The 16796-nt window shown below is 43.4% G+C and overlaps 1 protein-coding gene across 2 annotated transcripts in view; it reads right to left on the bottom strand.

The window, feature by feature from the left end:
* Positions 1-1497: 1497 nt before the first annotated feature.
* LOC129831146 (brevican core protein-like) overlaps positions 1498-16796 on the bottom strand; it is a 33235-nt gene continuing 17936 nt past the window's right edge. Inside the window, exons 7-14 of one of the 2 annotated variants that reach the window (XM_055894221.1) lie at positions 13593-15266; positions 11535-12551; positions 9301-9408; positions 8220-8378; positions 7567-7649; positions 7268-7412; positions 6778-6960; positions 1498-5208 (exon numbers count right to left, since the gene is read on the bottom strand). In XM_055894221.1, the coding sequence (XP_055750196.1) occupies positions 5084-5208; positions 6778-6960; positions 7268-7412; positions 7567-7649; positions 8220-8378; positions 9301-9408; positions 11535-12551; positions 13593-15266 (3494 nt within the window). In that variant the 3' untranslated portion in view covers positions 1498-5083. Of the gene's footprint in view, positions 5209-6777; positions 6961-7267; positions 7413-7566; positions 7650-8219; positions 8379-9300; positions 9409-11534; positions 12588-13592; positions 15267-16796 lie in introns of both variants that reach the window. The other variant, XM_055894220.1, reaches the window with a different exon arrangement.

A 16796-nucleotide genomic window follows, 5' to 3' on the forward strand; every position in this document is an offset into this window, starting at 1 on the left:
CAGCTAACTTGCAGAGTTCAGAACCATCTCCGTTTTGAAATCTTGGTCGGCCAATCAAAGTAGATTATTATCTACTGAACAAAAATATAAACGCAACATGTAAAGTGTTGGTCCAATGTTTAATGAGCTGAAATAAAAGACAATCAACATTTTCCATACACACAAAAAGCTTCTTTCTCTCAAATGTTGTGCACAAATTTGTTGTTCCCTGTTAGTGAGCGTTTCTACTTTGCCAAGATAATCCATCCACGTGACAGGTGTGGCATATCAAGAAGCTGATTAAACAGCAGGGTACATTCAACAATTTCTAAGTTTTACTGAGTTATAGTTCATATAAGGAAATCAATCAATTGAAATTAATTCATTAGGCCCTAATCTATGGATTTCACATGACTGGGAATACAGATATGCATCTGTTGGTCACAGATGCCTTTACAAAAAAGGTAGGGGAGTGGATCAGAAAACCAGTCAGTATCTAGTGTGACCATTTGCCTAATGCAGCGTGACACATCTCCTTCACATAGAGTTGATCAGGCTGTTGATTGAGGCCTGTGGAATGTTGTCCCACTCCTCTTCAGTGTCTGTGTGAAGTTCCTGGATATTGGCAGGAACAGGAACATGCTGTCGTAAACGTTGATCCAGAGCATCCCAAACATGCTCAATGGGTGACATGTCTGGTGAGTATGTGGGCCATGGAAGAACTGGGACATTTTCAGCTGCCAGGAATTGTGTACAGATCCTTGCGACATGGGACCGTGCATTATCATGCTGAAACATGAGGTGACGGCGGTGGATAAATGGCACAAATATAGGCCTCAGGATCTCATCACGGTATCTCTGTGCATTTAAATTGCCATCAATAAAATGTAATTGTGTTCATTGTCCATAGCTTATGCCTGCCCATACCATAACCCCACCATGGGGCACTCTGTTCACAACATTGACATCAGCAAACCGCTCACCCACATGATGCCATACACGTGGTCTGCGGTTGTGAGACCATTAAATTCTCTGGCAACAGCTCTGGTGTACATTCTTGCATTCAGCATGCCAATTGCACAATCCCTCAAGTTGAGACATCTGTGGCATTGTGTTGTGTGACAAAACTGCACATTTTGGAGTTGCCTTTAATTGTCCCCCACACAAGGTGCACCTGTGTAATGATCATGCTGTTTAATCAGCTTCTTGATATGCCACATCTGTCAGGTGGATGGATTATCTTGTGGACAAAATTGACAGAATGAGAGAAGCTTTTTGTGTGTATGGGACATTTCTGGGATCTTGTATTTCAGCTCGTTTCATGGGACCAACACTTTACATGTTGCGTTTTTATTTTTGTTCAGTGTAAATACAACCTCTGGATACAGTCTTCATCATCACCTGGACTGTTAAATAAATTCCACAACTTTATGCACCTGAACCTCTGACTATCTCTCAACAGTTGATGCTCCACATCAACTAAACAGGCACACAAACAGGCACACAAACAGTCACAGAAACGTTCTAATGTCATTTTATTTTGTTTATAAAGGAAGAGTGTTACTGTAAAAGATACTTATAAAATTGGAAAATAAAGAACAAACAAAACATATTTCTGAAGATGGCTTTGTGGTTAATACTGATTAAATCCTTGCTTTATTCTACAAAACTTTATTACAACATAAAGCTTTTCATAGGACTGTATCAGTAAAATGTAGGGCATCTATCACAGGGAAGAGTGGACAGTAATTCAACAATACTTTGAAACAAAATCTAATCAATATCATTGATACGTACAGTGAAGGCATTGTCACCCTTGTAAAAACAATTGCAGGCTACTCACTCTAACCTTTTTCACCCCAAAATAGTTAAGAGTGAATAAATAAACCACTGTGTGAAATGTACATTTTAGTTTGATAATGGAATTGGCTTTATAAACGTGCTGTGTTTGGAGTCGTTTTGTTTTCTAACATCCTACTGCACAAACGTGCCATTTTGATTCTTTATGATTTCAAAAATGAAATGTACTTCATGCATGTATCATAGGCAAGGGTGTTAGCACCATATTTCATATAGTCTGTTGATGATAAAAGTCCAAGAAGGCCTATCTATGGTTGTGAGAAAGTTGAGATGGAAATAATGCTGAGTTCAAGAGTTCAAGAGTTGATATGGGTTCCTAGGAGGACAGGGATTTTTCTGCTCCAATTCCAAACCAACCATTGCTCTTATTCTAAAGACTTTGTCAAGTTATCGTGTGGATCTGAAATATTTGGATTGGTATCAGCAATGTGGTCATAGCCACACCCAGCCCTCTGGTAGGCTTGGCAGAGCTCCAACAATATTGTGTACACCTATACAGTCATTTTTAGTTCAATGAAAGGGACTCAAAGGACCTAGAGGTTGTGACGTGGAACAGGTTTGGATATGGACCACAGAGTCTGTTCTGTGTCTTCCCTGACACTCAACCAAACATCCCAATAATGACTCACCCGTCCTGGAGTGTACTCGGTGAGATAAAAAGTTCAAAAACATTGCAGGTAGAAATATTATTAATAGAACTACATTCGTCCCCAAGTCCCAAGTCTACAGACAATCCAATGTGGTCTCAGGGCAATTCATATTATTCTGTACGTACATCTGTGACAGTCTAAGATTCAATTTAGTATGATGCGTTACATTAGATTCTAAATGGAATAGCAGTCGTACAATATCATTCGAATTAGAGGACGTACAGTGCCATAGGTGTTTCCCGGTCATACAAAACATACGAATTGGGTGATGTAACTTATCATACGTCTTGGTGGACGTATAGTATTGCAGGTCTTTATCTGAGGCCAGGTTTCTTGTTGCGCTGTAACAACAAAGGAGAACTACAGGGAGAATTTACATGGGCGGTTAGGGGAACTAACGGCAAAGGTTAGGAGAACTAAAACGACAAAGGTTAGGTGAATTTACATAGCAGGTTAGGTGAATTGGGATAAGTTTAGAATAAGGGTTAGCTAAAATGTTACAGGTGACCCTGATGCGGCTCACACATGCAACCTTGGATTGCTAGATTGTCGCGGATTACGCCCACCCATCCTCCCCGACCAACCTCCCTACTTGAGTTTCTCTCAAGTAACTAGACCATTAGTAGGTATCATACGTCTTGGAGGTGCTCAGAAATACATAAAGTATATTCAATATGGCTCTGAGGCCAGGCTGGACAATCATATCGGTTCTACACAATACATTTCTATCTGACCGTTCTGTAACATTCCCCCTCCTGAACAGACCCCAGGTAATCACTAGCTGATGGAATATGAATGGAATTGCAAACAGACCAGCTGTTGTTTCAAATATGATGGGTGGATTTATAAAGCTGATTTGCCAATAATAGTCAATAAACAATGATTGACACCGTTAGCATGCTGACGCCTGTTTAAAACCAACCAAGACCTGGAACATACAGTATCAATGCTCGTAGTTTGTCATGTGTTTATGATTAGGTTAATATTTGCAATTTCTTACTGTTTGTCTGAATGTTGTATCTTCCAGAGTTAATGTCATGACATTTGTTCAGTAAGCTATTTTGGTAACCTAGTGGCAGAACACTAAAACCAAGCCCTAGCCTGGTTCCTCTCTAGGTTTCTTCCTAGGTTTTGGCCTTTCTAGGGAGTTTTTCCTAGCCACCGTGCTTCTACACCTGCATTGCTTGCTGTTTGGGGTTTTAGGCTGTGTTTCTGTACAGCACTTGGAGATATTAGCTGATGTACGAAGGGCTATATAAAATAAATGTGATTTTTGATTTGACCTGGGCCTACAGTTGACGTCGCACATTGAATGCAATGGCATCCTAGATCGATATAATTTGGAGCCCGGGACATATTTGGTGAAAAATTCTTAGGCATACCGGTTCCCAAAAATCCTGCTACTTAAGGCATATTTATAATCCATTACTCCTTGTCCGTCCTTCTGGATTGTACAATGTGTGGACATCGTTCTAAAAACCATCTGAACCAAATTTTTCTCAAGACGAGCTACCGTGTATCCTACCACTGTCCAACACAGTTGGAGTTAGGTGCCAGTTTGGAGAAAAGTTAGGTTCAGACAGTTTCTTTACAGATAGCGACACATTACACACTACATGACCAAGAGTATGTGGACATCTGCTCATCGAACATCTCTGCTCCAGACTCCAATGGCTGCGAGCTTTAACCACTCCAGCTGACGTTTGGCATTGCGCATGGTGATCTTTGGCTTGTGTGCTACTGCTCAGCCATGGAAACCCATTTCATTAAGCTTCCGACGAACAGTTATTGTGCTGATGTTGCTTCCAGAGGCAGTTTGGAACTCGGTAGTGAGTGTTGCAACCAAGGACAGACGATTTTTACGCAGTACGCGCTTCAGCACTTGGCGGTCCCGTTCTGTGAGCTTGTGTGGCCTACCACTTTGTGGCTGATCCGTTTTTGGTCCTAGACGTTTCCACTTCACAATAACAGCACTAACAGTTGACCGGGGCAGCTCTAGCAGGGCAGAAATTTGCCGAACTGACTTGTTGGAAAGGTGGTATCCTGTGACGGTGCCACGTTGGAAGTCACTGAGCTCTTCAATAAGGCCATTATACTGCCAATGTTTGTCTATGGAAATTGCATGGCAGTGTGCCCGATTTTATACACCTGTCAACAATGCGTGTGGCTGAAATAGCCAAATGCACTAATTTGAAGGAGTGTCCATATACTTTTATATATATATAGTGTACAATCAGGATGGATGGACAAGGAGTTACTGATAATAGATATGCGTCAGTGGCAGGATTTTCGGAAAGCCTAAGGACTTTTCACGGAAAATGTCCCGTGTTCCGCATTCTAGCACAACATTGCAATTCATGGCATCCTATGTAGGGCTGCAAGAGACACTAAAGCCCAGGCTATCCCAACTACAGATTCAGATCGATGTGCTTTGAGGAGGAGTAGGAATGTAATGCCAAACTGACCCTGTGTCCCAATACTCTTTCCTTGTCTCCTTTCAAGATCACCATATTGCCTTCACATGTTCAGCCATTTCAGATCTCTGGTCAATGAAGAAAGAAACTCTTGAAGTGTAATGGGACATGGTATGTAATTTAAAAGTTCCACTTGATGTCCCAGTATTGAGGTGTTTTCTTTGTTTGTGATTCCTCTTCAGTCGGCTCCTGGTTTTCTGTTGTTGGTGATGTTACTCCTGCTACCTGTGCTGTGTTTCCTGCCCCTGAAAGGAAACCCCAACACAAGTTGAAAATAAAGACTTCTGACAAATCTGTTGGATAAAAAGGCAGTGTCATATGTACACCCCTTTCATACATTTATCTTGTCCCCCCCACATAATGTCCAGAGTGAGAACATTGTCTGATTTAGACACTAGTTTTCTGGGTTGGCTTTGCCTGCTGTTATGGCATTGCCTTGACTTGAAAGGCACATTTCAACAAGCGCACAGCACTGTCGACAGTTGACATTGTGCCTTCTACAGGCAATTCCCTGACGGTCGTGTAGATTGCATTCGCAGTAAACACTGCGGATGTTGGCTCAAGTGTAAACTACCTTTAAAAGTGAAGTGCGGTGCGCTTGTCGACAATGCGATTGGTAGAATCCCAGCCTTGTACCCCGATGAAGACAGCTTGCCTGTTGAAACGTTGGTAAATTAAATATTTTTGCATCTGAGCTCCTAGAGCGTGCGGCTCTCCATTATTTTTAAGAATCCCAGCCTTGAACACAAAGATAGATGTTTTCCTCAAGAGCTAAAGCAGAATCAGAAACTCCCCACTACAGAACAACAACTAACTTTCCGGTTAAAAAAACCCCTGTCTCTGCTCTTAAGCATCTCCTTAGTCCTTTAAAATAATCAGTGACACTGATGAACTAAATCACAATTCTTCAGTATTTCTTTAGTGAGGCAGATTCTTGCTGACAGTCATGAGAGACGCACTGTGTCCCAATAACTGTTCTTGAGTCATATTTAGCAATATCAGAAGTGTAATGGAACATGGTCATGGGTTAGAGAGAGGTGGGCCGATCATAGAAGTGTAATGGAACATGGTCATGGGTTAGAGAGAGGTGGGCCGATCATAGAAGTGTAATGGAACATGGTCATGGGTTAGAGAGAGGTGGGCCGATCATAGAAGTGTAATGGAACATGGTCATGGGTTAGAGAGAGGTGGGCCGATCATAGAAGTGTAATGGAACATGGTCATGGGTTAGAGAGAGGTGGGCCGATCATAGAAGTGTAATGGAACATGGTCATGGGTTAGAGAGAGGTGGGCTGATCATAGAAGTGTAATGGAACATGGTCATGGGTTAGAGAGAGGTGGGCTGATCATAGAAGTGTAATGGAACATGGTCATGGGTTAGAGAGCGGTGGGCCGATCATAGAAGTGTAATGGAACATGGTCATGGGTTAGAGAGAGGTGGGCTGATCATAGAAGTGTAATGGAACATGGTCATGGGTTAGAGAGAGGTGGGCCGATCATAGAAGTGTAATGGAACATGGTCATGGGTTAGAGAGAGGTGGGCCGATCATAGAAGTGTAATGGAACATGGTCATGGGTTAGAGAGAGGTGGGCCGATCATAGAAGTGTAATGGAACATGGTCATGGGTTAGAGAGAGGTGGGCTGATCATAGAAGTGTAATGGAACATGGTCATGGGTTAGAGAGAGGTGGGCCGATCATAGAAGTGTAATGGAACATGGTCATGGGTTAGAGAGAGGTGGGCTGATCATAGAAGTGTAATGGAACATGGTCATGGGTTAGAGAGAGGTGGGCTGATCATAGAACTGTTCATACCAGGAATGCAGAGGATCTGGGGCTCCTCCCACTTTCCACCTGGCAGGCACTTGACCAGAGGGTTTTGTCTCTGCTGGAAGCCCTGGGCACAGTAGTAGCGCACAACGGCGTCTGTCTCGTACCTCTGGCGTATTCTGCCAAACACAGATGCGTTCCGGACTTTGGGGGGAGGGCCACATGAAGCTGTGGGAGGAGTAACAAAGACTGTAGGTGATAATGTCTTCTAAATCAACAACATATGAATGAAAAGTTGAACGATTATTTGTCCTAATGTACACATTCAGTTACGTTTTGAGCATTACACTAGTTTGGGACTGTATTGAATGTATGCATTAAACATCGAATACTACATACCTCTAAGTTAACTACCTCTGTGACCTATTGCCTGTATACTGTAGCAATATATTATATTGCACTGAGGTAGTTACAGGTATGTAGAGGCACTGGTAGATAGGTGCTTGCTTGTAGTAACATCATGTCCATTACTCACAGGTGTCTTTCTTGCAGGTGTAGGCCAGGTGGTAGTTGCAGGGCACATCACTCCAGCGCCCGGCATCATGCCACACCATCACCACACAGTCCTCTCCAGACAGGAAGTAACTGTCAGGCTGGCCCCTGTACCAGTTGTCATAGAGCTGTGAAAACAAAGTAAGAGACACAGAGCTGTAGTTGTTTATAAGCCTGGGAGCTAATGTCTTGTGTTCCTGTGTCTTTGTAGCTGCATGTCATCCTGTGGACATGTTTTGACACTGTACTTTTTCTATGTCAAGCCAATCTGTCTGGACTCACCAAAGGGTTACCATCGGACCAGCGGAAATCCCCCTCGATGGTCTTGTCGTTCAGTCCAGTCCACTGATACTCCTTATAGTTATCTGCGGATAGAATACGCCAGTTTATTTGCTTTTCAAGCAGTAGGCCTATCACTTCTCGAAGACATTATACAGTAGGCCTTTGTCTTTGTGCTTCCACTGCGAATATCAACACCTCTGCCAGGGTTTGTGTTTCCAATTGACTTGGCATGAAGTTACTTGGAAGTAATGTGGCCACGTAATTTAGAACATGCTAAAGCTGCCCCCATCACTCCCATAGTTTGTTTGGTAATGAATGCTATTGTCAGCAGTTGGTGACAGTGGCTTTAGTACACAGTCTGTCACTCTGGCTAAAAGTAAGTGTGCATCTAATTTATTTAGTCATTTTGCTGAACTACCTCTTTAATGAACCAGATTAGCATTTGCATGTAGCACTTCCGCACAGCAGGGTCATGGGCCTTCCTATGCTAGTAAATAGCACACACAAACCCTTGAGAGCTTGCTGCTGTATTTCCAATGTATTAATATGCTGTAAAAATGGTACGCTATGCTAACAAATGGAGTTGCCTGTCAATGAAAGAGAAAAGGTGGAGTATGAAGTTTGGTGGCTCGCTGTCACCACTCCCACCGTACTGTTAATGAAGTCCTGCTCCTCAGGGGTCATGATTGACACCAGGTGGCCCCCCACCATGCGACAGTGCTGCTCCGCCACCTCCCAGCTCAGCCGCTGGTTGAAGTGCTTGTAGCAGTTCCCGTGGAACTTCTGCCAGCCCACCCCACACTGCTCCAGATCTAACAGACAGAACAGGAGGGACGGAGAGATTTACTAGATGCCATTAGATGTAATCAATCAAATGGACTTTGATTGAATCCTGGCCTGACTCGGAAACTAGATGATTGTAACCCAGGAAGACAGTTTCCCTGATTCCCTGAGCAGATGGATCCACGAGGTTCATCCATCTAAAGAACACTTCTCATCTCACCTTCTTTCCATCTGTATTTTCTCATCCCTAAAACTATGTGACAGGAACGCGGTGGCATAGCAAGCAGGTCTCAAAGAAAAGGCTTCGTCCGACTGAACTGAAGGGGACAATTGTTCCAAAAGCAAGGTTTTGTCCTTTCTTGAGTTGGGCTCAGGGATGGAACAGCCATTCCTGGATTGTCCTCTCCAAAACAAGGTGGCTCTTTGTGATTAATGGGCTCTTAAAGCCACAGTGTGTAATATTTATATTTTGATTGAGGTAATAGTAAAACTAGTTATTAATAGACTAGTACTACTAAACTAGACTAGTACAAATGTCTTACCTTCTGATAACAAAACAATGAAGGACCTGTTACTTTGTTTATGTTTTGGCCGTATACATCCAATTACTTCTTTATTACGAAAATAACTGGAATGTGGCTCCACTCATCGGAGTCTGACAATCTGCTCCAGCACATACAAACCCACAATTATTATTACTGAATGTGGTGGCGCATTACATTACATTTTAGTCATTTAGCAGACGCTCTTTATCCAGAGTGACTTACAGGAGCAATTAGAGTTAAGTGCCTTGCTCAAGGGCACATTGGCATATTTTTCAACTATTTAAATCCCTGAGCTTAACCTGCTAGACTACCTGTCGCCTAGTATTGTCATCTGGTGCAGTATAACACTATTTAATAGCACTCTTACAATTATAGAGGTACTGTAACAGCTGAATGAGGAGCTCACCCATCTGACAGAGGTCACCTCCATAGCTGGGCAAACAGAGGCATTTGGTGCTCCCGCCCATCTCAACACAGGTGCCGCCGTTGGCACAGGGGTCCTCCAGACAGGCATCTGAAACACAGCAAGAGACCAGTCCTGCCAGCTCTGATAATCATATGCAGCCTACTACTGCAGTAATAGTGGTAAATAATAAAGTTGTACTGTAGTAAAACAAATAATACAAAGCCTGCATCTGGCATTAGCTCAGTGTCGAGAAAGTTTGATGTAGAAGTTGTCCTTAACTACAGATGTAGGAACAGATTACCCAACCCAGTATTTTAGCCATGAGATAAAAAAATATCAGATGCTGTGTCAGTGGTTAGGGAAGCTGCCAGAGCAGCTTACCGATCGATCACTGTACCTGTACACAGCCCATCTGTAAATAGCACACCCAACTACCTCATCCCCATATTGTTATTTTTTTGTTGTTACTCTTTTGCATCCCATTATCTCTACTTGCACATCATTGTCTGCACATCTATCACTCCAGTGTTAATGCTAAATTGTAATTATTTCACCACTATGGCCTATTTATTGACTTACCTCCCTAATCTTACTTCATTTGCACACACTGTACATAGATTTTTCTATTGTGTTATTGACTGTACGTTTGTTTATTCCATGTGTAACTCTGTGTTGTTGTTTTTGTCGCACTGCTTTGCTTTATCTTGGCCAGGTCGCAGTTGTAAATGAGAACTTGTTCTCAACTGGCCTTCCTGGTTAAATAAAGGTGAAATAAAAAATAAAAAGGGGAACATCTACCTAACCTGTCAGGAATGTAAAGCACTAGTGACAAAGTAAACCTAAAATTAAAGGCCATGTCCTCTAATTTAGATTTTCACCTTTAATGGTTACGGCACATTTAAAGGCACATTTACTAAAATGAGACGGCAAATGTAGCATTTTATACAATTCTGTGCAAGTTATCCAACAGGCTGGTTTATGGTCTGTTAGTTGAATGGTTTTATGGATTGGGCCATCCTGTATGAGTTAATTCCTTAGAGGAGAAAGCACACATGTTTAAAGAATAATCCATGCTGTTAGCTGTGCTTGTGAGATGCTGCTTCTGACTCTCCATCTCCAATCACAGTACAATCACAATCTGCAAAGACCCATTTTAGATTAGATGACATGGCAATAATCATGCCACACTGACTATACTTTAACATTAAACAATAAACCAGCCTCAATAGTTTCCATTTTGCATTTAGCAACTCTTACTCATTACAGATGTTTAAAAGATTTGGGAGAAACTATGATCAGACCGCCATCTAGGAGGTCATTGTCATTTTTCAAATGGTACGTCCTGTTACACTGGGAGATTGATGGCAGTACAGACATTTTTACCTCAAATAACATTACAAATATTTTGATAGATGTAATTTACATATCTACAAGACTTGAAAACCGGATATTCCCTTATTATGGTTATAAAAGTGACATTCTTTGCCATACATTCTCTACTATATACTAACTCAATAGCTGCTGAGTTTGTTTAAAAAGTTGCGGATGTTTTGTAATTGGGATACTGTCCCTCTATTAAATCAATAATATCTGTATTCGTTACCCCAAAAAATGTCAGTGGTGTTGCATTTGGGAGTCAGTGCTGTTACATTCAGAGTTAGTGGCGTTACAATGCAAGGACAAATGTTTGTCCGGTTGAATAACACTGTTTTTTTCCACTTGGAAATGTGCTCATGGGCCCCCGGTAAGAGGAAGTTGACTGTTTGAATGCAGAAACATTCAGGACGGTGAAGGTGCAAGTTAGACTTCACTCTTGCAGGAAGAGTAGAGGGAGACAATCAAGCATCGCAATTCTCTTTCACAGAAATGGTGTGTCCGGACAATACAGTACTTCACAGAAGTCAATCTTTGAGTGATAAAAACATCATGCACCGCAAGACTGGTTTGTTTGACAAATGTCAAAAAGGGGGTTGTCCCATATATCTCTCAATGCTCAATTCTTGGGCATCACAAGGAGCAGGGTGCTCTTTAGGGGGGAGGGAGGGGGAGGAGGGTGAGTGGGCTGCTGAGACAAACAGTGAGACAGACGAAGAGGGGGGAGCCGTTGGGAGGGTGGCGGTTTACAGAAAATGGAGCAAGGCAGCTTGGGGTGGGAGAGGCCGGGGTTTAGTGCATCGCCGTGTCGAGCAGCAAGAGGAGGGCGGTTAGGCTGGTTAGGGTGGCTCGAGTGTTACCTGAAATCTTCCTGGAACTGCCCACAGCAGCTCTCTCATTGGGCAAGATGAGCAGGGTTGGCGGCTGGGTGAGGCCGAATTCCAGATCCATCCGGCCATGATCCACAGGGGGCATAAGAGCAGTCATCCTCTCTGGCTCTGGGGGACTTTGTGTAGTGGAGGTGATTGGGCTCCAGGTCTGTGTGGCCCACTCTGTGGATGTGTACATGGTGGATGTGGACATAGTGGCAGCGGTGGGATCTGTACTTGAGGTGGACAAGGAGTCTGACCCAAACAGTTCAGGTTCTGCTGAGGACTCTGGAAGCTCTGTCTGGGAAGAGGAGGAAGCGGATTCCCCGCTGTATTCAAGGTCGTCCTGAGACTCTTGGGGTGCAGAGGTGGTACGGTGCAGATCCCAACTGGTTGTTTGCGACTCAAAGGGGGAGACTGTAACTTTGTCTCCGAGGGACGGTTCATCAGTGCCTGGCTCATGTCCACTTCCGTCTTCTTCAGGGTCCGTGGTTGTGAGATCCACCTCTATTCTGGACATGGCCGTTGTTTGATAGCCCATAGTGGTAAACTCGACGGGCAGCTGGGAGGTGGTGGACAGGTCTGGAGACTCGGTCGTAGCTATGCCCTCTCCAGACCCCAGGTGCTCCTCATCAGACTCCCCTGGTGCCAGCTCCACTGCTCCTGAAGGTTCAAATCTCTCTGGATTGACAATACCCTCGAAATCTAGACTGGTGCTGCCTTCCGGCCTAGCGAAGGAAGTTCCCTGGAAGGTTCCTGGTGGATGGCCTACTGTGGAGTACACAGTTACTGTGGAGTACACAGCTACTGTGGAGTACACATCCAGTCCCAGCTCCTCAGAATGATCCAGTCCAGATGAGATGCTGCTTGAATGCAGAACTCCCGTCTGCTGCTCACTGGGGATGCTGGTGGCTCCAGGGGAGGCAGACATGTGAGTGGTGAAGTCAGAGGATTCAGAGGTGGGGGTTCTGTCTGTGTGCATTCCCTGGTGGACACCTAGGTCTATCTCTGTGTGCATTCCCTGGTGGACACCTAGGTCTATCTCTGTAAAGAAGGTACAATATACATTATTATTGCATGATTATCAAGTCTTAAGTTTTACACAGCCCTACAATGACAAAGTACATACTTTTGAGAAAAGGAGTTAGGAGCAACATCGATAAGATCAAAAACATCTGTAACATCCAAGATATTATCAATTTTATTTTTTTAACAGTATACACTATTTTCAAGTATGATCAAAATACACTTGCCTCTAAAATAACAAGCATGTTTTCATGCAATGGGCAGATGCAGTTGGTCTAGAACAGAGCAGCACGTATCATACTTAGATGTACACAGAGGGCGAATGTCAATGACATGCATGTCAATCTCTTCTGTCTCAAAGTTGAGGAGAGATTGACTGCATCGCTATTGGTCTATGTGTTGAAGGTACAGAACTGTCTGTTCAAGCAGTTGGCACATAGTTCGGACATTCATCGGTATCACACAAGACATGCAACCAGAGGTCTCTTCACAGTCCCCAGGTACAGAACTTAGGCTAGGAAACACACAGTATTAAATAGCCATGACTAAATGGAACTCAGCCCCCCCCCAGGTAACTCAAGCTAGCAAATAAAACCAGATTCAAAAATTTGATAAAAGAACACCTTACGGCACGACGGGGACTGTGAAGAGACACACATACATTTGTATGCATTTTGTATTGTATTTTGCATTGTATTATGTAGTATGTGATACGTGGTTGGGATACGACTGTGATATGGTGGTTGTCTCGCCTGGCTATCTTATGAATGTACTAGCTGTGGGTCGCTCTGTATGGGAGCGTCTGCTGAATGGCTAAATTGTAATGTAAATGTTTTGAAATGTATATTCTGTATTTTATTTGTTGTGTTGATTCCTGTTTGGACCACAGCAAGAGTAGCCACTGCCTCGGAAGCAACTAATTGGGGATCCTAATAAATACAAAATATGAAAAATATGAAATGTCATGTATCATAAAGCTATAACCCAAAGTACAAGAGGAATTGGCTGCCACATTAGCCATACCTTGGGACATATCTCCAGATCCATCCAGGGGCAACCACACCGAGGTTGCCCTTCCGTGGGGGGAGAGTGTAGACCAGACTGGGTGGGGATCAAGCTCTCCCGGGGATTCGGTCGAGATGGATGTCTCCTCAGGTTCTCCCACGATCGCCTCTTTGTGCCTTCTCTCTGCGGTGTGGTCACGTGCCTCGGTAGCATTCTCTATGGGGTCAAAGGCCATGTTGGTAGTCTCTTGTGCATTCTCCCGATGACTCTGGTTACCTGCTGTTGTGCTGTAGTTGGCTTCCAGTTGATCCAACTCCAGGTTGGTCTCTGGCATTGGCTGGAAGTGCTTGGAAGAGCCTGACTGCTGGTAGTCGGGTTCCTCCGGGTTCATCTCTGGCATCGGCTGGTAATGTCTGTGTGGCTCGTAGGACGGGTCTGGGAATTCTGGGGTCGTTTCCAGTTTGAGCCGGAAGAAACTGGAGTTGCTTTTGTGGAGGGAGTCTGGCACGCTGGAGGTGCTGGGTAGTGAAGTAGGCTGCCGGGAGTGATAATCGTCTTCGTGGAGGGTGTCTGGCACACTGGAGGTGCTGGGTAGTGAGCTAGAATTCTGTGTGTGATAGTCTCCTTCATGAAGGGAGTCTGGCACACTGGAGGTGCTGGGTAGTGAACTAGAGTTCTGTGGGTGATAGTCTCCTTTGTGGAGGGAGTCTGGCACACTGGAGTTGCTGGGTAGAGAACTAGAATTCTGGGAGTGATAGTCTCTTTCATGAAGTGAGTCTGGCACACTGGAGGTGCTGGGTAATGAAGTAGGATGCTGGGAGGGATAGTCTCCTTCGTGGAGGGAGTCTGGCACACTGGAGGTGCTGGGAAGTGAAGTAGGATGCTGGGAGGGATAATCTCCTTTGAGGAGGGAGTCTGGCTCACTGGAGGTGCTAGGTAGAGAACTAGAATTCTGGAAGTGATAGTCTCCTTCGTGGAGAGAGTCTGGCTCACTGGAGGTGCTGGCTAGTGAAGTAGAATGCTGGGAGGTATAGTCTCCTTCGTGAAGGGAGTCTGGCTCACTTGACGTGCTGGGAAGTGAAGTAGAATGCTGGGAGTGATAGTCTCCTTTGTGAAGGGAGTCTGGCTCACTTGACGTGCTGGGTAGTGAAGTAGAATGCTGGGAGGGATAGTCTCCTTTGAGGAGGGAGTCTGGCTCACTGGAGGTGCTGGCTAGTGAAGTAGAATGCTGGGAGGGATAGTCTCCTTTGAGAAGGGAGTCTGGCTCACTGGAGGTGTTGGGTAATGAAGTAGGATGCTGGGAGTGATAGTTTTCTTTGTCAAGGGAGTCTGGCTCACTGGAGGTGCTGGGAAGTGAAGTCGGATGCTGGGAGTGGTAGTGTTCTTCTACAGGAAGTGAAGTCTCATCAAAAGGCTGGAGGAGGTCCTGGGTGGAAGCTGTACGGGTGAGTGGAATCTCTGTGCTTGACATGGAAGTAGGGGGAGATCCTTGCAGGTCCTCCCGAGCAGAAGCTGACTGGAAGACGGGGAGGGATTGCAGGACACTCTGGGCCTCTCGCTCCACTTGCTCTGGATCCAGACTCAGATGGAGCTCCTCGGCAGGCTTCATAAGAACAACAATATCTTGTCTGATGTCCTCTGGCTCAGTGGCCATGTAGTCCATGGGGGCCTCAGTGTGAGGATTCCCATTACCTGAAAAGAACAGGGAGTAGATAGGAGACTCATTGAGATAGTTTTATGTCCATTCATTAAACGAACACATTCCCTGCATAACAACACAAAATAATCCATGGAAGCACGCAATCTAACAAATATCTTGCAATAAAAAAACGATATTATCTATGCTACAACTATTTAGTCCAGTAGAAAAACAGACCTCTGAAATAAGTACTGTACTATCTCTTTTAACTACTAATTAGGCCAGTACAAAACAGACCTCTAAAATTAGTGGGGAATATGGAATTATTTTAAGATGGTCATACCATGGATCATATGGATATCTGATTAGAATTTTAGGACCCATTTAGGTATCTTTAAAAAAAAATGTTTTTACATTATTTGATTAAATATTGAATTAGGACACTACGACTATAGCCCATAGAAACGCATTGAATAACACATTCAAACATGGCAAAAAATAGTAAAACAATTAACTTCATAAGAAATAAGGTTTTGAATAGTGTGTCCTATATTTAGGAGATATAAGAAAGCTCAGGATAATTTTTTAAAATTTCTTTCCACATATTTAAACCCTTATTTTTGTAGGCACAAAACAACCTTCACACTTATGGGTTCACGTATGGGTTACCTTCAGACGAGACCCGTGTCCTCGTAAAGCAAAACAGAAAACGTGTTCGTGAGGGTCTCCCTTTTCCATAGAGTGGTCATAACAGTTTTTTAGGCCAAACCGTTCAGATGCTACATCCGATTTCCGGGATGTCTCATGGTCTGACAAACACCACTGTAGCTTGGCCACCTTCCACCACAGATACGGAAGGCCGACATAGACAGTTGTTAGGGACTGAGACGCAGCCCATGCAAAAAAACGGATATCTCTAGCTTAAACTGACGGATTTTGATGGAGATTTTATTATTATGTTACTTAGGTTTAATGCACGGGTGCGTCAATATACTCTTAAGGATCTTTTAACTAGTAATTAGTCCAGCACAAAACAGACCTCTGAAATAAGTACTTTATTATCTCTTTTAAAATCTCTTAAGGATCGAACACTTTTTTTCAATGTTTTTTCAATGCCTAAAATGACATACCCAAATCTAACTATGCATATTCTTGATACCATTTGAAAGGAACCACTTTGAAGTTTGTGGAAATGTGAATTTAATGTAGGATAATATAACACATTAGATCTGGTAAAGATAATACAAAGAATTAACTTTTTTTTTTTTTTTTTTACTCTCATCTTTGAAATGCAAGCGAAAGGCCATAATGTATCATTCTAGCCCAGGCACAATTTAGATTTTGGCCACTAGATGGCAGCAGTATATGTGCAAAGCTTTAGACTGATCCAATGAACCATTGCATATTTGTTCAAAATGTTGTATGAAGACTGCCCAAATGTGCCTAATTGGTTTTTTATTACATTTTTAAGTTCATAATTGTGCACTCTCCTCAAACAATAGCATGGTATCATTTCACTGTAATAGCTACTGTAAATTGGACAGTGCAGTTATATTAACAAGAATTTAAGCTTTCTGCCCATA

This window comes from Salvelinus fontinalis, chromosome 32 (genome assembly GCF_029448725.1).
Source record: "Salvelinus fontinalis isolate EN_2023a chromosome 32, ASM2944872v1, whole genome shotgun sequence".
NCBI classification, from domain to species: Eukaryota; Metazoa; Chordata; class Actinopteri; order Salmoniformes; family Salmonidae; genus Salvelinus; species Salvelinus fontinalis.